The sequence below is a fragment of the Cervus elaphus genome, chromosome X, assembly GCF_910594005.1.
Source record: "Cervus elaphus chromosome X, mCerEla1.1, whole genome shotgun sequence".
NCBI classification, from domain to species: Eukaryota; Metazoa; Chordata; class Mammalia; order Artiodactyla; family Cervidae; genus Cervus; species Cervus elaphus.
This window is the reverse complement of record NC_057848.1, coordinates 120,515,127-120,535,856: the sequence shown is the minus strand read 5'-3', so window position 1 is coordinate 120,535,856 and position 20,730 is coordinate 120,515,127. Positions and strand designations below refer to the sequence as shown.

The following is a 20,730-nucleotide window of genomic DNA, read 5'->3' as shown; positions in this document are numbered from 1 at the left end:
GGCAGGTCTGGGATAATGGAAGACAGTACACCAGAGTGGAAAGGTACAAGGGAAAGTAGGGCGAGCCTTGGGGGCGTTACTTGAGGCACCTTTGCCCTGGAAGAACCGGAGCTACTGACAGAGCACAGATACGGAAGTCATCAGTGGTTGAGGGGAGGTGGTAATCCGTTGGGGGAGTTGGGCAGTGAAACGAGCCCACGTGGCGCACGAGAGACATAGAGTGCATGCCCAGGATTGCGAGCTTTCCCCTCGGCCCCTGCGGTGCAGTGTGTGCAAGGTGGTCTGGGTGCTGAACTCTGTGGATTACATCTTGCTTTTGCTTCTTTCTGTTTGGCTGAGAATAACCGGGTAGGGCCACCAATATTTCCTGTCTGGAGTTTAAGTGTGCATGTCTGTCAGGGGGAGCCAGAGGGCTTTGGGCAGGTCAGGCGGTGCCATCTTTAACTTTTGAAGAGGAAGGCCCTCGAGGTCAGCCGCTATAGCTCTTGTCCTGGTGGCAGGAGAGTTAGGACAGGGGGCGGCGGGGGTCAGGGAGTCAGATGAAGGTGGGGGTGAGTCTTGGGTGCTATTGGAGAGATCTGAGTCCTGGAGGCCTTAGAACTGAAGACAGAGCACAGAAACGGGAGTTATACATTGAAGGGAGGTGGCGGGGGCGGGGGGGGGGAGTCATCCATGCGGAGAGAGGGGAGGGGCGGGGAAACCAGCCCACTTAGCGCATGAGAGACATAGTGCGCATGCCCACGGTTGTCCACTTTGCTGGCGGCCGTTGCGGTGCAGTGTGTGCAAGGTGGTCTCGGTGTTGAACCGTGTGCATCGCATCTTAGCTTTCGCTTCCTTCTGTTTGGCTGAGACCAACCGGGTAGGCCCACCGATATTTCCTGTCTGGAGTTTAAGTGTGCGTGTGTGTCAAGGGGAGCCAGAAAGCTTTGGGCGGGTGAGGGGGTGCCATCTTTAACGTTTGAAGAGGAAGGCTCTCGAGGTCAGCCGCCATAGCTCTTGTCCTAGTGGCAGGAGAGTTAGGACAGGGGGCGGCGGAGGTCAGGGAGTCAGATGAAGGTGGGGGTTAGTCTTGGGGTGCTATTCGAGGGATCTGGGTCCTGGAGACCTTAGGACTGAGGACAGAGCACAGAAACGGGAGTTATACATCAAGGGGTGGTGGAGGGGGGACGGGGCAGGGAGTCATCCTTGTGGATGGGGGGGGGGGGGGGAACCAGCCCATGTGACGCACCAGAGACGTAGTGCGCATGCCCAGGGTTGCCCACTTCCCTGTCGGCCCTTGCGGTGCAGTGTGTGCAAGGTGGTCTGGGTGCCGAACTCTGTGCATAGCATCTTAGGTTTTGCTTCTTTCGGTTTGGCTGAGACTAACCAGGTAGGCCCAGCAATATTTCCTGTCTGGAGTTTAAGTGTGCATGTGTGTCAGGGGGAGCCAGAGGGCTTTGGGCGGGTCAGGCGGTGCCTTTTGAGGACGAAGGCCCTCGAGGTCAGTGGCCATCGCTCTTGTCCTGGTGGCAGGAGAGTTAGGGCAGTGGGCGGCGGGGGTCAGGGAGTCAGTTGAAGGTGGGGGTGAGTCTTGGGGTGCTATTGGAGAGATCTGGGTCCTGGAGGCCTTAGGACTGAAGACAGAGCACAGAAACGGGAGTTATACTTTGAGGGGAGGTGGCAGGGGTGGGGGAGAGTCATCCTTGTGGAGAGAGGGGAGGGGCGGGGAAACCAGCGCACGAGAGACATAGGGCGCATGCCCAGGGTTGTGAAGTTCCATGTTGACCCTTACGGTGCAGTGTGTGCAATGCGGTCTGGGTGCCAAACTCTGCGCATCGCATCTTAGCTTTTTCTTCTTTCTGTTTGGCCAAGACCAACGGGGTAGGCCCACCGATATTTCCTGTCTGGAGTTTAAGTGTGCATGTGTGTCAAGGGCATTGAGATGGTTTTGGGCGTGTTAGGGGGTGCCACCTTTAACTTTTGAAGAGGAAGGCCCTCGTCAGCCGCATAGCTCTTGTCCTGGTGGCAGGAGAGGTAGGAGAATGGGCGGCGGAGGTATGGGAATCAGATGAAGGTGGGGGTGAGTCTTGGGGTGCTATTGGAGGGATCTGGGTCCTGGAGGCCTTAGAACTGACGCAGAGCACAGAAACGGGAGTTATACATTGAGGGGAGGTGGTGGGGGGCGGGGGGGGCGTCATCCATGTGGAGAGGGGGGAGGGGCGGAGAAACCACCCACGTGGCGCAAGAGAGACAAAGGGTGCATGCCCAGGGTTGCACCCTTTCCGTCGGCCCTTGCGGTGCAGTGTGTGCAAGGTGGTCTGGGTGCCTAACTCTGCGCATCGCATCTTAGCTTTTGCTTCTTTTGGTTTGGCTGAGACTAACCGGGTAGGCCACCTTAATTTCCTGTCTGGAGTATACCTGTGCATGTGTGTCAGGGGGAGCCAGAGGGCTTTGGGCGGGTCAGACGGTGCCATCTTTAACTTTTGAGGATGAAGGCCCTCGAGGTCAGCCGCTATAGCTCTTGTCCTGGTGGCAGGAGAGTTAGGACAGGGGGCGGCGGAGGTCAGGGAGTCAGATGAAGGTGGCGGTGAGTCTTGGGGTGCTATTCGAGGGATCTGGGTCCTGGAGGCCTTAGAACTGATGCAGAGCACAGAAACGGGAGTTATACATTGAGGGGAGGTGGTGGGGGGCGGGGGGGGGCGTCATCCATGCGGAGAGAGGGGAGGGGCGGGGAAATCATTGCAGGTGGCTTACAAGAGACATAGTAGGCATGCCCAGGGTTGCCCACTTCCCTGTCGGCCCTTGCGGTGCAGTGTGTGCAAGGTGGTCTGGGTGCCGAACTCTGTGCATAGCATCTTAGCTTTTGCTTCTTTCTTTTTGGCTGAGACCAACCAGGTAGGCCCACAGATATTTCCTGTCTGGACTTGAAGTGTGCGTGTGTGTCAGGAGGAGCCAGAGGGCTTTGGGCGGGTCAGGCGGTGTCTCTTTAACTTTTCAAGAGGAAGGCCCTCGAGGTCAAGCGCCATAGCTCTTGTCCTGGCGGCAGGAGAGTTAGGACAGTGGGCGGTGGAGGTGTGAGAGTCAGTTGAAGGTGAGGGTGAGTCTTCGGGTGCTATTGGAGGGATCTGGGTCCTGGAGGCCTTAGGACTGAAGACAAAGCACAGAAACGGGAGTTATACATTGAGGGGAAGTGGCGGGGGGTTGGGGGGAGGTCATCCATGTGGAGAGGGGGGAGGGGCGGGGAAGCTAGCCCACGTGGTTCACGAGAGACATAGTGCGCATGCCCAGGGTTGTGTAGTTCCACGTCGACCCTTGCGGTGCAGTGTGTGCAAGGTGGTTTGGGTACTGAACTCTGTGCATTGCATCTTAGATTTTGTTTCTTTCTGTTTGGCTGAGACCAACCGGGTAGGCCCACCGATATTTCCTGTCTGGAGTTTACGTGTGCATGTGTGTCAAGGGGAGCCAGAAGGCTTTGGGCGGGTGAGGGGTGCCATCTTTAACTTTGAAGAGGAAGGCTCTCAAGGTCAGCCGCCATAGCTCTTGTCCTGGTGGCAGGAGAGTTAGGACAGTGGTCGGTGGAAGTGTGGAGTCAGATGAAGGTGGGGGTGAGTCTTGGGGTGCTATTGGAGGGATCTGGGCCCTGGAGGCCTTAGGACTGAGGACAGAGCACAGAAACGGGAGTTATACATCAAGGGGTGGTGGAGAGAGGACGAGAGGGAGTCATCCATATGGGTACGGGGGAGGGGCGAGGAAGCTAGCCCACGTGGTGCACGAGAGACATAGTAGCATGCCCAGGGTTGTGCAGTTCCACGTCGACCCTTGCGGTGCAGTCTGTGCAGTGTGGTCTGGGTGTCCAACTTTGCACATCGCATCTTAGCTTTTGCTTCTTTCTGTTTGGCTGAGAACAACTGGGTAGGCCCACCGAGATTTCCTGTCTGGACTTGAAGTGTGCATGTGTGTCAGGAGGAGCCAGAGGGCTTTGGGCAGGTCAGGCGGTGCCATCTTTAACTTTTGAAGAGGAAGGCCCTCGAGGTGAGCGGCCATAGCTCTTGTCCTGGTGGCTGGAGAGTTAGGGCAGTGGGCGGTGGAGGACAGGGAGTCAGATGAAAGTGGGGGTGAGTCTTCGGATGCCATTCGAGGGATCTGGGTCCTGGAGGCCTTAGGACTGAAGATAGAGCACAGAAACGCGAGTTATACACTGAGGGGAGGTGGCGGGGGTGGGGGGCAGTTATCCTTGCGGAGAGGGCATAGGGGCAGGGAAACCAGCGCACGTGGCTCACAACAGACATAGTGTCAATGCCCAGGGTTGCGCACTTTGCCATCGGCCCTTGTGGTGCAGTGTGTGGAAGGTGGACTGGGTGCCGAACTCTGCTCATCCCATCTTAGCTTTTGCTTCTTTCTGTTTGGCTGAGACCAACCGGGTAGGCCCACCAATATTTCCTGTCTGGAGTTTAAGTGTGCTTGTGTCAGGGGGAGTCAGAGGGCTTTGGGGGGGTCAGGCGGTGTGGTCTTTAACTTTCTAAGAGGAAGGCCCTCGAGGTCAGCTGCCATAGCTCTTGTCTGGGTGACAGGAGAGTTAGGGCAGTGGGCCGTGGAGATCAGGGAGTCAGATGAAGGTGGGGGTGAGTCTTGGGGTGCTGTTGGAGGGATCTGGCTCCTGGAGGCCATAGGACTGAGGACAGAGCACAGATACGGGAGTTATACATTGAGGGGAGGTGGCGGGGGCAGGGGCAGTCATCCTTGCGTAAGGGGCGGAGGGGCGGGGAAACCAGCACACGTGGCGCACAACAGACATAGTGCGCATGCCCAGGTTGCCCACTTCTTTGGCCCTTGGGTTGCAGTGTGTGCAAGGTGGTCTGGGTGTCTAACTCTGCTCATCGCATCTTAGCTTTCGCTTCTTTCTGTTTGGCTGAGACCAACCGGGTATGCCCCCAATATTTCCTGTCTGGAGTTTAAGTGTGCATGTGCGTCAGGGGGAGCCAGACGGCTTTGGGCGGGTCAGGCGGTGCCGTCTTCAACTTTTGAAGAGGAAGGCCCTCGGGGTCACCCGCCATAGCTCTTGTCCTGGTGGCTGTAGAGTTAGGGCAGTGGTCGGCGAAATTCAGGGAGTCAGATGAAGGTGGGGGTGAGTCTTGGTTTGCTATGGGAGGGATCTGGGTCCTGGAGGCCTTAGGGGACGACATAGCAGAGAAACGGGAGTTATACTTTGAGGAGAGGTGGCCGCGGGCAGGGGGCAGTCTTTGTTTAGGTCAGGGGAAGGGGCGGGGAATCCAGCCCAGGTGGCGCACGAGAGACATAGTGCGCATGCCCAGGGATGCACACTTCCCCGTCGGCCATTGCCGTGCAGTGTGCAAGGTGGTCTGGGTGTCGAACCCTGCCCATAGCATCTTAGCTTTTGCTTCTTTCTGTTTGGCCGAGACCAACAGGGTAGGCCCACCGATATTTCCTGTCTGGAGTTTAAGTGTGCATGTGTGTCAAGGGGAGCCAGAGGCTTTGGGCGGGTGAGGGGGTGCCATCTTTAAGTTTTGAAGAGGAAGGATCTCGAGGTCATCCGCCATAGTCTTGTCCTCGTGGCAGGAGAGTTAGAACAGTGGTCGTTGGAGGTGTGGAAGTCAGATGAGGGTGGGGGTGAGTCTTAGGGTGTTATTGGAGGGATCTGGGTCCTGGATGCATTAGGGCTGACGACAGAGCACAGAAACGGGAGTTATATACATGGAGGGGAGATGGCAGGGGCGGAGGGAGTCATCCTTGTGGAGAGGGGGGAGGGGCGGGGAAACAAACCCATGTGGTGCATGAGAGACATAGGGCGCATACCCAGGGTTGTGCTGTTCCACGTCGACCCTTGTGGTGCAGTGGGTGCAAGGTGGTCTGGTGCCGAACTTTGCGAATCACTTCTTAGCTTTTGCTTCTTTCTGTTTGGCCGAGACCAACCGGTTAGGCCCACCGATATTTCCTGTCTGGAGTTTAAGTGTGCATGTGCGTCAAGGGGAGCCAGAAGGCTTTGGGCGGGTGAAGGTGTGCCATCTTTAACTTTTGAAGAGGAAGGCTCTCGAGGTCATCCGCCATAGATGTTGTCCTGGTGGCAGGAGAGTTAGGACAGTGGTCGTTGGAGATGTGGAAGTCAGATGAGGGTGGGGGTGAATCTTGGGGTGCTATTGAAGGAATCTGGGTCCTGGATGCATTAGGACTGACGACAGAGCACAGAAAGGGGAGTTATATACATCCAGGGGAGATGGCGGAGAGGGGGGAGTCCTGCGTGTGGTGAGGGGGGAGGGGCGGGGAAACCAGCCCACGTAGCTGCACGACAGACATAGTGCGCATGCCCAGGGTTGCGCACTTTCCCGTCGGGCCTTGCGGTGCAGTGTGTGCGAGGTAGACTGGGTGTGGAACTCTGCGCATCGCATCTTAGCTGTCGCTTCTTTCTGTTTGGCTGAGACCATCTTGGTAGGCCCCCGATATTTCCTGTCTGGAGTTTAAGTTTCCGTGTGTGTCAGGCGGAGCCAGAGGGCTTTCGCCGGGTCAGGCGCTGCCATCTTTAACTTTAACTTGTGAAGAGGAAAGCCCTCGAGTTCAGCGGCCATAGCTCTTGTTCTGATGGCAGGAGAGTTAGGGCAGTGGTCGGTGGAGGTGTGGGAGTCAGACAAAGGTGGGGGTGAGTCTTGGGGTGCTATTGGAGGGATCTGGGTCCTGGAGGCCTTAGGACTGACGACAGAGCACAGAAATGGGAGTTACAGTTTGAGGGGAGGGGGCGGGGGCGGGGGGAGTGATCCTTGCGGGGAGAGGGGAGGGGCGGGGAAACCAGCCCAAGTGGCGCACCAGAGACACAGTGCGCATGCGCAGGGTTGCACACTTCCCCGTCGGCCTTTGCGGTGCACTGTGCAAGGTGGTCTCGGTGTTGAACCCTGCGTGTCTCATCTTAACTTTTGCTTCCTTCTGTTTGGCTGAGACCAACAGGGTAGGCCCACCGATATTTCCTGTCTGGAGTTTAAGTGTGCATGTGTGTTAAGGGGAGCCAGAGGGCTTTGGGCGGGTCAGGCGGTGCCATCTATAATTTTTGAAGAGGAAGGCCCTCGAGGTCAGCCGCCATAGCTCTTGTCCTGGTGGCAGCAGGGTTAGGACAGTGGGCGGTGGAGGTGTGGGCGTCAGAGGACGGTTGGGGGTGAGTCTTCGGGTGCTATTAGAGGGATCTGGGTCCTGGAGGCCTTAGGACTAAGGATAGCGCAGAAAGGGGAGTTATACATTGAGGGGAGGTGGCGGTGGTCGGGGGGGAGTCATTTTTGCGGAGAGGGGGCTGGGGCAGGGAAGCCAGCCCACGTGGCGCACCAGAGACATAGTGCGCATGCCCAGGGTTGTGCACTTCCGCGTCGACCCTTGCGGTGCAGTGTGTGCAATGTGGTCAGGGTGCCGAACTCTGCGCATCGCTCGTTAGCTTTTGTTTCTTTCTGCTTGGCTGAGACCACCCGGGTAGGCCCCCGATATTTCCTGTGTGGAGTTTAAGTGTGCGTGTGTGTCAGGCGGAGCCAGAGGGCTTTCGGCGGGTCAGGCGCTGCCATCTTTAACTTGTGAAGAGGAAAGCCCTCGAGTTCAGCGGCCATAGCTCTTGTTCTGATGGCAGGAGAGTTAGGGCAGTGGTCGGTGGAGGTGTGGGAGTCAGACGAAGGTGGGGGTGAATCGTGGGGTGCTATTGGAGGGATGTGTGTCCTGGAGGCCTTAGGACTGACGATGGAGCACAGAAACGGGAGTTATACCTGGAGGGGATGTGGCGGGGGGGGAGGGGCGAGGGGGAGTCACGCTCGTGGCGAGGGAGGAGGGGCAGGGAAACCAGCCAAGTGGCGCACTAGGGACATAGTGCGCATGCCCAGGGTTGCGCACTTCTACGTCGACCCTTGCGGTGCGGTGTGTGCAGTGTGGTCTGGGTGCCGAACTGTGCGCATCGCATCTTAGGTTTTGCTTCTTTCTGTTTGGCTGAGAACAACCGGGTAGGCCCGCTGATATTTCCTGTCTGGACTTGAAGTGTGCACGTGTGTCAGGGGGAGCCAGAGGGCTTTGGGCATGTCTGGCGGTGCCATCTTTAACTTTTGAAGAGGAAGGCCCTCGCGGTCAGCGGCCAGAGCTCTTGTCCTGGTAGCAGTAGAGTTAGGAAAGTGGGCGGCGGGGTCAGGGAGTCAGATGAAGGTGGGGGTGAGTCTTGGGGTGCTATTGGAGGGATCTGGGTCCTGGAGGCCTTAGGACTGAAGACAGAGCACAGAAACGGGAGTTATACTTTGAGGGGAGGTGGCAGGGGCAGGGGTGGGGGCGGGGGGCGGGGAGTCATCCTTGCGGAGTGAGGGGAGGGGCGGGGAAACCAGCCCAAGTGGCGCACCAGAGACACAGTGCGCATGCGCAGGGTTGCACACTTCCCCGTCAGCCCTTGCGGTGCAGTGTGCAAGGTGGTCTCGGTGTTGAACCCTGCGCATCCCATCTTAACTTTCGCTTCCTTCTGTTTGGCTGAGACCAACAGGGTAGGCCCACCGATACTTCCTGTCTGGAGTTTAAGTGTGCATGTGTGTTAAGGGGAGCCAGAGGGCTTTGGGCGGGTCAGGCGGTGCCATCTATAATTTTTGAAGAGGAAGGCCCTCGAGGTCAGCCGCCATAGCTCTTGTCCTGGTGGCAGCAGGGTTAGGACAGTGGGCGGTGGAGGTGTGGGCGTCAGAGGACGGTTGGGGGTGAGTCTTCGGGTGCTATTAGAGGGATCTGGGTCCTGGAGGCCTTAGGACTAAGGATAGCGCAGAAAGGGGAATTATACATTGAGGGGAGGTGGCGGTAGTCGGGGGGAGTCATTTTTGCGGAGAGGGGGCTGGGGCAGGGAAGCCAGCCCACGTGGCGCACCAGAGACATAGTGCGCATGCCCAGGGTTGCGCGCTTCCACGTCGACCCTTGCGGTGCAGTGTGTGCAATGTGGTCAGGGTGCCGAACTCTGCGCATCGCTCGTTAGCTTTTGTTTCTTTTCTGCTTGGCTGAGACCACCCGGGTAGGCCCCCGATATTTCCTGTGTGGAGTTTAAGTGTGCGTGTGTGTCAGGCGGAGCCAGAGGGCTTTCGGCGGGTCAGGCGCTGCCATCTTTAACTTGTGAAGAGGAAAGCCCTCGAGTTCAGCGGCCATAGCTCTTGTTCTGATGGCAGGAGAGTTAGGGCAGTGGTCGGTGGAGGTGTGGGAGTCAGACGAAGGTGGGGGTGAATCGTGGGGTGCTATTGGAGGGATGTGTGTCCTGGAGGCCTTAGGACTGACGATGGAGCACAGAAACGGGAGTTATACCTGGAGGGGATGTGGCGGGGGGGGGAGGGGCGAGGGGGAGTCACGCTCGTGGCGAGGGAGGAGGGGCAGGGAAACCAGCCAAGTGGCGCACTAGGGACATAGTGCGCATGCCCAGGGTTGCGCACTTCTACGTCGACCCTTGCGGTGCGGTGTGTGCAGTGTGGTCTGGGTGCCGAACTGTGCGCATCGCATCTTAGGTTTTGCTTCTTTCTGTTTGGCTGAGAACAACCGGGTAGGCCCGCTGATATTTCCTGTCTGGACTTGAAGTGTGCACGTGTGTCAGGGGGAGCCAGAGGGCTTTGGGCACGTCAGGCGGTGCCATCTTTAACTTTTTTTTTTTTAATGTCTTAAAATTTTTATATTACAGACCTGCATCTGTGTACATTTTTCACAGAAGGATCATTACCAGTATCTCAGATAGCCTGAGTGTGCCAAAATCTTCAGAATAAGAATACCATAGTTGCTAAATAACTTTTACCATCTTTAACTTCTGAAGAGGGAGGTCCTCGAGGTCAGCGGCCAGAGCTCTTGTCCTGGTAGCAGTAGAGTTAGGGGAGTGGGCGGCAGGGGTCAGGGAGTCAGATGAAGGTGGGGGTGAGTCTTGGGGTGCTATTGGAGGGATCTGGGTCCTGGAGGCCTTAGGACTGACGACAGAGCACAGAAAGGGGAGTTACAGTTTGAGGGGAGGGGGCGGGGGCGGGGGGGGGGGGTCATCCTTGCGGAGTGAGGGGGGAGGGGCGGGGAAACCAGCCCAAGTGGCGCACCAGAGACACAGTGCGCATGCGCAGGGTTGCGCACTTCCCCATCGGCCTTTGCGGTGCAGTGTGCAAGGTGGTCTCGGTGTTGAACACTGCGTGTCGCATCTTAACTTTCGCTTCCTTCTGTTTGGCTGAGACCAACAGGGTAGGCCCACCGATATTTCCTGTCTGGAGTTTAAGTGTGCATATGTGTCAAGGGGAGCCAGAGGGCTTTGGGCGTGTCAGGCGGTGCCATCTATAATATTTGAAGGGGAAGGCCCTCGAGGTCAGCCGCCATAGCTCTTGTCCTGGTGGCAGCAGGGTTAGGACAGTGGGCGGTGGAGGTGTGGGCGTCAGAGGATGGTTGGGGGTGAGTCTTCGGGTGCTATTAGAGGGATCTGGGTCCTGGAGGCCTTAGGACTGACGATGGAGCACAGAAACGGGAGTTACACTTGGAGGGGATGTGGCAGGGGGCGGGGGTTGTCATCCCTCCGGGGGGGGGGGGGGTCGGGGAATCCAGCTCACGTAGTGCTCCGAGACGCAGTGCAGATGGCCAGTGTTGCGTGCCCTTCGTCGGCCATTGGGGTGCAACATTTGTAACGTTCTCTAGGTTCCCAGCTGTTCGTGTCGCGTCTTAAGGTCTGGTTCTTTCTAGTTGGCTGAGATCATCAGGTAGGGCCACAGATCTGCCTCGAGTTTAAGTGTTCGTGAATGTGAGTGCGAGCCAGCGGGTTTCTGGCGAGTTGGGCAGTGCGGTCTTTTGCCTATGGGGAGAAACGTTCTGGAGTTGTCTTACTCCTCACAGGTGTCGTGGCCGCCACAGCTCTTGTCCTGGTGGCGGGAGAGGGAGGGTGGTCGGTGGACGAGGTCAGTGAGTCAGATGAAGGTGGGGTGAGTCACGGGTACATTATTTGTTGTGTCTGGTTCTTGGAGGCTCTGGAACTGACCACAGCACAGAATCCAGAGGCGGTTTCGGTGCTCGGGACCTGGGGTCGGGGCAGGAGGTAATGGAAAGGTCCTAGAAACCAACGGCTGTGGGGGTTTTGGACTGCATTGCTAGATTTGTAATGCTTCGAAAAGGGTGCAAAGGAAGGAGAGTGTCTCATAAGATCTTAACTTCCATAGCTCGAGTCTGCCATTTTAGTGCAAAAATAGCTATAAACAAACTATAAAGGAGTGTGTGTGGTTTTGTGTTTCAACAAAGCTTTATGGAGGTGGGGGGGCGGGGGGGTGGAGGGCTTGGCAAATGAGAATGTGACACTCCTATCAGTAGTCACTCAAGTTTTAAGTCTCCATGATGGTGAATCAAGTTGTGAAACCAAAACTCATCAGAAGTGTATTCTTGGTAGTTCCCTGATTGCCCCGTGGTTAGGACTACATGCTTTACTGTGGTGGGCCTTGGTTCAAACCTTGGTCTGGGAACTAAGATCCCAAAAGCCACGTGGCGTGATTTAAAAAAAGAAAGTGTGTTTTAGGATGATTTTTCTGTCTACTTAGCCATAACATAAACAGTTGCTTTTGCAAGTTGCCAGATTTGGTGTAATTGGAAAGCGTGCACACAATTAAATTACCTTGAGAGTTATTTTGACAATATTTTCAATTTTACAAAAATTGTATACATCATCATTTGGCCAGGGAAGTGTTCAAATAAAATTTTTCTCTTAAGGGCATTTTCCAAATGACAGTATTCTGTTTTCAGTGGGAAATATGAGTCGGAGAATAAAGTCAACATACAGGCCTAAAGGAAGAGGTTTTGGTCGTGGATATCCCAGGGCACTTGTAAGTGTGGCTTTAACGTTTTAACATTTGATGTTTTTTTTTATTAGAAATTAATTTCCTTTAAGTATTGTTGAACAATATAATGATAAAGGTATTCCGTGTAATAAGGAACATTGATCCAGGAGGATTAGACTCTGGTGTTGCCTGGATGTATGCTGTTATGTTCCTGGGGAATGTGACTGATGATGTTCTTCTCAAGCTTATTAACAAAATTGCACACATTCATCCCAACATTGATTAAAATAGCTTCTAAAGTCTGTGGGTAGCTGTTCTTAGAATAGCCTCACTGTGGGAAGAGTACGTTTATTAAGAGTAAGTGTGAATAGTATTGGAAAATGTCTTTAGATTTATTTATGATCAAATATATGTTTATATTCTGTATATTGTTGACATGTATTAGTAACACAGCTTTTCATTTTTGCACACACATCCCTAGATCGAGGTTGAGGAACCTGAAGAGGAGCCAACAATTGCAAGTAAGAACATTCCACCTCGTCCAGAGAGAAAGAATGAAGGAGCATCTGCATTTCCAGGTGAAGGGAAAGGGAAGAGGAATGCCTCTGGGTGTGTGTGTACACACATGCATGCATGCGTGCACTTTTATGTCTCATGTATTATGATATACTAGTAATAGAAAGCAGTAGAAAGTGATCTTAAACATGGCCTGAAAATTGGCTGGAAAAGTGAAGAGAGTATAGTTTGTAGCTTGGGGTGATCCCTCACTATAATAAATTTCCTCCATTTTATAAATGAGAAAATTGAGGCTCAAGGGCTGTGTTAAAGAGCGTTTGACTATTGAGTACAAAATCTGTATTTCACTCCAAAGTTTGAGTCTCCTTATTGTGAATGTGGCTGTAAAAAAGGTGGAATGATTTTGCTTAAAACTCAACTGTCTGAACTGTAATGTTTCTCAGTATTGGCCCAGTTCAATGTAGTAGGACAGAGACTCCAGAAATGAGTCATGAATGATGGCCTTTATTTATGTAATTGGTATTTTTACATGGAAGTTTGATAAAAGCTGAATAGTTCAGGGTACTGGCATACTGGTTTAGTGTGATTTTTTTTAAAAAAATAGTTTTGGTTGTGTTATTGCAGCATGTGGGCTCTCTGTTGTTAGTAGAGACAAGAGTGGGCTCTCTGTCTCTTGTGGGCAGGGGCTACTCTTTGTTGCAGTGTGCAGGCTTCTCACTGTGGTGGCTTATATTTGTGGAGGACAGGCTCTAGGCCCGCAGGCTTCAGTAGTTATGGCACACAGCCTTAGTAATTGTGATTCATGGGCCCTAGAGGGCACAGGCTTCCTTCAGTAGTCGTAGTGTGTGTGCTCAGTAGTTGTGGGATACAGACTCAGTAATTGTGACTTGAGAGGGCTCAGTAGTTGTGGCACACGGGCTTAGTTGCTGCGCAGCATGCGGAATCTTCCCAAACCAGAGATTGAACCCATATCCTATGCAAGGCAGGTGGGTTCCTTTCTACTGTGCCACCAAGGAAGTCCTCAGAAGATTGATTATTCTAAGATTAACATAAAGACAAATTATTTCTCCTGCATATATATAGTATTTTGAAGCAAAGCATTTAGGTAATTCGGGCCACTAGTAAAAGTTTCTAGAATTTGATGGGCAACTATGCCCATTCATTTCCCTCTATCATATTTCCTTTATCCTCGCTGTATATTTGACTGTTATTCATAATTTCGCTGTTACTATTGGTACCAAAAATGGGATTCATTTATGGAAAGTCATGTACTGGACTTTTGGACTTAAATATAACTTTTATTTATTTTAATGAAATAAGTTTCTGGTTATCCCAATAGTAGAGGGTGGGCATCACAAATGTAAGATTGTCATAGACCCGCAAATCCCCTCAGATAACCCTTCAGAAAATTACATTTTAATTGTAATTGAAATTCTGTATGTGGTGTAGACTTCAGGCTTTGTAGATAGCAGAGGCTCACTGTTTTCAGTACACTACAGCAATTATACAGAAATAATTATTCTTAGACTGACATTTAAAAGAAAGGTTTCATAATACAGGAAAAAAATATGTAAAGTCCATTTCTAGTTTCTGCTAATGATGCATTACTGAACTATACACTTAAAAATGGTTAAGGTGGTAAATTTTTGTTGTTGTTGTTGTCTAAAAAAATTTTTTTTGAGCATGCCACATGACTTAGTGGGATCTTAGTTCCCTGATCATGGATTGAACCTGGGCACTTGGCAATAAAAGTGTGGAGGCCTAACCACTGGACCTCCAGGGAATTCCCTGTTAATATGTCTTTAAACCACAATTAAAAATAATTCTTGGCTTCCTGAAGTACAATGCAGATGTCGTATTTTCTCTTTAATTTTTGCTTTATATTTCTAAAACAAAATTTACATAAAATTTGCAAGCCTAGAACAATTAACTGATACTTTTCACTTAGAGTTACCAATTGTTAATAGTTTTTACCACATTGGTTTCATATTCTCTTCCCTTCCCCTGTATATACACACACACATATACACACTTATTGATGTGTTTGCTGTTTTTAATACTGAGTCATTTAGATAAAGGTTAACACATTATGACCTTTTACTGTAAGTACAGTAATACATATATAGCCCAAAAACAAAAAAAAAGTCATTTTTTGGCTGATCACCGTATGGTTATCAAAATCAAGAAATTAGTAAGAATATGCAATCATTAAATACACAGTGTATGTTCAAATACCTCCAGTTGTCCTGATAATTCCCTTTATAGAATTTTTTTTTGATCCAGAGTCCAGTCCAGGATCATGTGATGCATTTAGTTGTTATGTCTATTTAATTTAATCTGAAATAGTTCTTTAGTTTTTCTGTTATTCATAACACTACATTTTTGAAGACTTTTTTCCCCCACTCTATTTATTATCTGCTCATGCCATGTAAGGGAGCTCACAGTCTAGTCAGATACAACAGATCATTGGTAAATACAGTCAAATTACAGTATGCATAAGTACAAAAGAAGTACCTAATTTGTTTGAGGGCAGTCTTGTGAAAGGAAGAGGGGTAATGAAACCCTGTTTTCCTGGTGTTTGGGAACAGACTCCTGAAATAATGCTCTTGTGATTCTCATGCATCACATTTATTACCGTAGTAGCCTAAGGCTCTTATTTCATAACCCTGAAGGAATATTGCCATTCTCTTAACCCTGAAGGAATATTGCCATTCTCTTATTCATATTTCAGCCTCCTTGGTGTCTCAGAGGGTAAAGCATTGGCCTGCAGTGTGGGAGACCTGGGTTCCATCCCTGGGTGGGGAAGATGACCTGGAGAAGGAAATAGCAACCCACTCCAGTATTCTTGCCTGGAAAACCCCATGGGCAGAGAGACCTGGTGGGCTACAGTCCATGGAGTCGCAAAGAGTCAGACAGGACTGAGCAACTTAACTTTATTCATACTTTAATGTTTTATTTCTTAACTTGATAAACTTTTTATTTGCAAGGGCCTGCCCTGGAGGCTGATCAACAGGAACTGGCTGAGCCTGAGCCGAAGACCGGTGGTGAGCATGGAGGTGGTCCTGAGCCGAAGACCGGTGGTGAGCATGGAGATGGTCCTGATGTTGAGGGGAAGGTACTGCCAGATCCAGAGCCCATGAAAATGCCAGAAGCAGGTATGTTATCTTATTAAGCATGTGAATTACAGAGTGTCTGTTTTCCATAATATTTTCAATAATATAGAGATAGGATTACTGTTATTTTAATAACAGTTCACATATACAGATGATTTGAAATGTAGTTCAGAGCTTAAATGCCTGACTTAAATGCCTCTTACAGAAACAAATTTGGGTCAAAGCCATACTGAATTATAAAAAAAATTTTAAGTATAAGCCTTTCAACCAACAGTTAATAGTTTTCAGATACTTTTATAGAGCTCTGCAGTAACACACATCAGTTTGTATGAAATATACTGAAACCCTGAAGTAGGTTCTAGTACCAACTCTAATGTAATTTGTGTGACTTCTGGGCAAACTCCTTAACTTCTAAACTCATCTTTGCTCTTCTAAAAACAGTGACTTCAAATCAGATATTGAAAAATTATTTTTAGTTCTCATTTTTGCTTATTCTGGTTCTGTTGCATGTAATACAAAGATAAGCTGCTTTATGAGATTTTTTTATTATAAATCATCAAATCCTGACCTGAGTCAAATTACATTTGAAGTTCCATCACTACTAAGAAAATGAACAAAATACACTTTGCTTGAGTTTGTTTTTCTGTTCAAGTTCTGATGCCTCTCCTCAGATTCTGTTGAATTCTGAATTCTCTGGCTCTTAAAGACAATTGCATTTTATTTTTTCCAGTTTTATTTATGTATATTTGACAAAATTGTAAACAGTTGCATTTTAAATCCTTTCCTGAATGAAGCCTCAAAAGAAACAGTCTGGTTTTCTAATCTCTGTTGCTGATCTGATCAAGTAGAGAGAGTGCATGTAGTTAGGGATGCTCGAGGTTAGTGTTAGTAACATAACCTACGTTGAGTATGCTCCCTGTCTCCACTGTCAGCCTTAATAAGCTACTGTTCTTAATAAAATGTGGACGCTGATATAATCACCTCTAACCATGTCAAATGTGGCATGAAAATTTTGTGCCTTGAGGCATCAAATCGGTAAGATTGAATTTCAAAGATCATAAGTGAAGCACTTGATGTTTAGGGAAGAAGTTACCCTGCATTAGTCTTCTAAATATTTTCACTTTATAATCTTGGTCCATTTTACATTACATTTTACATTATAAGACAGTTTTCAGGCTACTTTCAGGAACCCGTTGAACATGGCTAAGATGTACTTATAGGAAGATTGTAGCCTTGAATTACATATGCTATCAAAAAAGGAAAAGGTAATAAACTACATGAACATCTAATATAAAAAAAATAATAAAAGGCAACAAAATAAACCTAATGGGAAAGGAAGGGGATTCTTAAGACAGGTATGAATCATTAAGAGAAGGAAAAGTAATAGTAATACAACCCATAAATCGAGATTGCTCTTTAAAAAATATTTGTGAGTAGAAGACCCACTAATCTAAATGATCTTGGAGAAAATACAAAATTCCAAGTAGCCACAATAAGGATTATGAAAAAGACAAATATTGAGTATATTGTCTATCTATCTGGATATTTGGCTTTCCAGGTTTTTTTCTCTTTCTAGACTGAGAAATGGTACTGTTTTCCTTCACAATGTGATTTTTACCTTTGATGGTAATGGCTTAAAACTAGCATAACCGCATAATTTATACAAACTGGAATGCTTTAAAGTGTGTATAAAGAGTCACTAGTTACAGCAGGAGTATGGATGCAAACAGGGACAAATGGTTAACCTACTACTAGGTAAGGGCTAAACTGGCTCACAGAGAGTTTTTGTACTTTTCTACATTACAGCCCAAGCAAATGCAGTACTAGCTTTTCTGTTTTTTATTTAAGCAGTTCTATTTTTTCTTTCTTTTTTTTTTTTTCTTTTATCTTTCAAACCCTTGTGTCGAGGGCTGACTTTCAATAGATCGCAGCGAGGGAGCTGCTCTGCTACGTACGAAACCCCGACCCAGAAGCAGGTCGTCTACGAATGGTTTAGCACCAGGTTCCCCACGAACGTGCGGTGCGTGACGGGCGAGGGGGCAGCCGCCTTTCCGGCCGTGCCCCGTGTCCCGGGACGAAGGGCTCTCCGCACCGGACCCCGGTCCCGACGCGCGGCAGGGCAGCAGTTCTATTTTTTCAAGTCAAAACATTTAAATGAACTTTCAAAAGTTTCTTTTGTTTCTTAGGTTTTTTTATTGTTTGATTGGATTTTTACTGAAAATATAAAAAATTGTACTTTCTACTTAAAACTACGTCTGAATAGAAGCATTGGGTTTTGTGTATGAACTTGAATAGTCTCTTTGTTTCTCTGTACCACTAGAAAGAGTGATGTGTTTAGCAAATGTTGTTAATGTGCCTGAAAGTCTACCTTCAAAGTCTCTACAGAGGTTTAACTGTAGATAAGCCAAGGGTTGGTCATCCTTAGAGTTCCGATTTTAGTCCATTTTATAAAACTAATTTATAAAACTAAAACTGTAGTGTTCTCTGTATCCCTTTAGTGTCAATAAAGTTCTAACTAATAATCCCAAATGCTTGTTAACTTACAGGTGAAGGGCAACCACAGATTTGAATGAAGACAAACTGTAACCACGCAGGCTGTTCTTGAGACGGAAATGTGGCTGTTAAAATTCTCGCAGTATTGCGTCTGAAACTACTATAACATTGACTTAAAGTTTGAAACAAAAAATTCAATAAAGTTTTGCAGTTTTGTCCAAAGAAGTCTTATACATCTTTTGTTAAATTTATTTCTAGGTATTTGATGCCACTGAAAATTACACCTTTTGGGGATATTTTATATTTTTGTGTGCCATTTTTTTCTACCCAGCAACCTTGCTAAATATGCTTATTAAGTTCAAAAGTTTACCTTTAAGTCATTTTCAATTTTCAGCATACATAATCATATCATCTTTGAATAATAATAATTTCATTCCTGTCATTTTAAGCATTATAGCTTTTATTTCTTTTTCTCATGGCATTAGGGAGACCCACCTAGTAAAATAATGTTGAATAGAACTGGTGATAGTGTACATCCTTGTTTTATCCCTGATGAGAAATGGAGAATTTTCAGTATTTCCCCATGATGTGTAACTGTGCTTTTTTTTTGTAGATACTTTATCAGAGTCATTCGATTTTACTTTGCTTAGAGTATTCATCTTGATTATATGTTGAATTTCATAGAACACTTAAAGTGCATCTATTGAGATGATCATTTTCCTCTATTAATATGATAATGGGTTGAATTACATTGATAGGTTTCTGTGTTTAAGCCAATTTTATATTCCTAATATAAACCAATTTTGTCATGAGTAATCTATGTCCTAATTGTTTAGGATTATGTGTGTCCTCATGAGTTGACCTAGCATATACTTTTATTTCATGTATTTTTTTTCTTAAACTTTGGTATCAGTGTTATGCTAGCTTCATGCAATGAGTTGGGATGTAAGACCTCGAAATTCTCTAGAGCGGCAAGACTGAGTACCCATCCCTTCAAATTTTGTGAGGTGCCCATCTTCCCTGCCAAATACTTCTAATGATGTTGTCACTCTGAAAACTATCTGCTCCTGTTTCAATGCTGATATCAATCTTCAGTACACAGAAAATTGTAAGTCACTGTTCTTGATTTTGATCTGTGCTGTTTGGTCACAAATGGCTGATCAACCCTGGAAAGTGAAAGTTGCTCAGTCATGTCCGACTCTAATACGACCCCATGGACTATACAGTCCATGGAATTCTCCAGGTCAGAATACTGGAGTGGGTAGCAATTTCCTTCTCCAAGAGATCTTCCCTACCCAGGGATTGAACCCAGGTCTCCTGCAGTGCAGGCAGATTGTTTACCAGCTGAGCCACCAAGGAAGCCCAAGAATACTAGAGTGGGTAGCCTATCCCTTCTGCAGCGGATCTTCCTGACCCAGGAATTGAACTGGGGTTTCCTATATTGCAGGCGGATTCTTTACCAACCAAGCTACCCTGGAGCTGTAAACAATTATGACTACAACTTAATTTATTGAGTTCTTTTTGTCTAATGATAATAGGAGTTACTATAAAAACTCACATTTACGGAGTATGTGTGCTAGGTTCTTTACATGTATTACCTCAGCCTCACAAAGAGTTTGTTTTCACAAAACAGTTATCTCTTGACTGCAGTAACAAGTAGATTTGGGGGTTCAAGTTTGAAGTTCAAAAACCTAGCGCTCTTCTCAGAGTAGCTCTGGAAGTGTTGAATACAGAACTGGTGGTGTCAGTTATAATTTGATGTGAGTGAGTGAGTGAAGTCAGTTGTGTCTGACTCTTTGCGACCCCACGGACTGTAGCCCACCAGGCTCCTCGGTCCATGGGATTCTCCAGGCAAGAGTACTGGAGTGGTTTCCTTCTCCAGGGGATCTTCCCGTCCCCGGAGATCAAACCTGGGTCTCCTGCATTGCAGGCAGACACTGTACCATCTGAGCTACTTCAGTTATAATCTGATGTTTTTTATAAAATTTAAAAATTATATAAAATTGTTCAATTTAAAAGGCTTCGTTAAAAAAAAAAAGGCTTTGTTCTCTTGAAGGATTTCCCAATATGTGAAGCACAGACTACCTATTACAGATGAAGTGTTGACCCAGATGGTGTTCTAGATGAAATCATTGATATAAAAACAAACCTTTAAAAATAATATGCTTACGTTATAGTGCTACAGAAAATAGAACACTAAACCTCTTGGGGACAATTTATGGGGAGACAGAGAAAAAACTTATGCCACAAGCCTCCTGACAAAATGCCATAGCATCCCCTGTAAACGTGTATTCTTCAGAGTTATTCAGAGGTAGGGTGGGAGCAGCCGAGAGTCTCTTATTTCCTCTGCAAAATCATCCATTACCTTAACAGTCACAGATCTCACTCAGAAGCCCCCAACTATATACAAGAAGAGCAGGTTACATTTCCAAGCTTCCATTTGTATTTTCACACCCCTGAAAACAGTTTTGAAAAAGACACTACTGCTTTTTTTGTAAGATTCTGCTTGAGGAGAATCCACTCTGCTTAAGGAATGATAAATGTAATTATTTCTCCCTCTTAATACAGAGATAAAGATACTTCCTGACCCAAAAGGACTGAAAATCTATGGTTTAAATAAAAAGACTTAAATGTAGGGTGTCCAAATTTGCTACACAATATGTGACAAGTCCCTAGGCTGTAGAATTGGATGAAAGGATTAGAACATAGGTAGAAGAGGGAAAGGGAGCAGGGCATCTCACTAAGGCCAAATGACTTGAGTCCTACCTACTCTGTCTCCTTTATAGGCCGTGACATGAACTAGCCATTAGTTTTGACCCTGGCTCTGACATGCACTGTATGATGGTAGGAAAGGTATTTATATC

The 20,730-nt window shown here is 48.1% G+C and overlaps 1 protein-coding gene across 1 annotated transcript; it reads left to right on the top strand.

Moving 5' to 3' along the window:
- Window positions 1–6,558: 6,558 nt before the first annotated feature.
- Window positions 6,559–18,088, top strand: LOC122689728 (X antigen family member 5-like). The gene is made up of 5 exons (XM_043896407.1): window positions 6,559–6,625; window positions 11,710–11,789; window positions 12,226–12,322; window positions 15,248–15,415; window positions 17,920–18,088. The coding sequence occupies exons 1-5, from the start codon at window positions 6,574–6,576 to the stop codon at window positions 17,940–17,942; spliced, it is 420 nt and encodes a 139-aa protein (XP_043752342.1). The 5' UTR covers window positions 6,559–6,573; the 3' UTR covers window positions 17,943–18,088.
- Window positions 18,089–20,730: the final 2,642 nt, after the last annotated feature.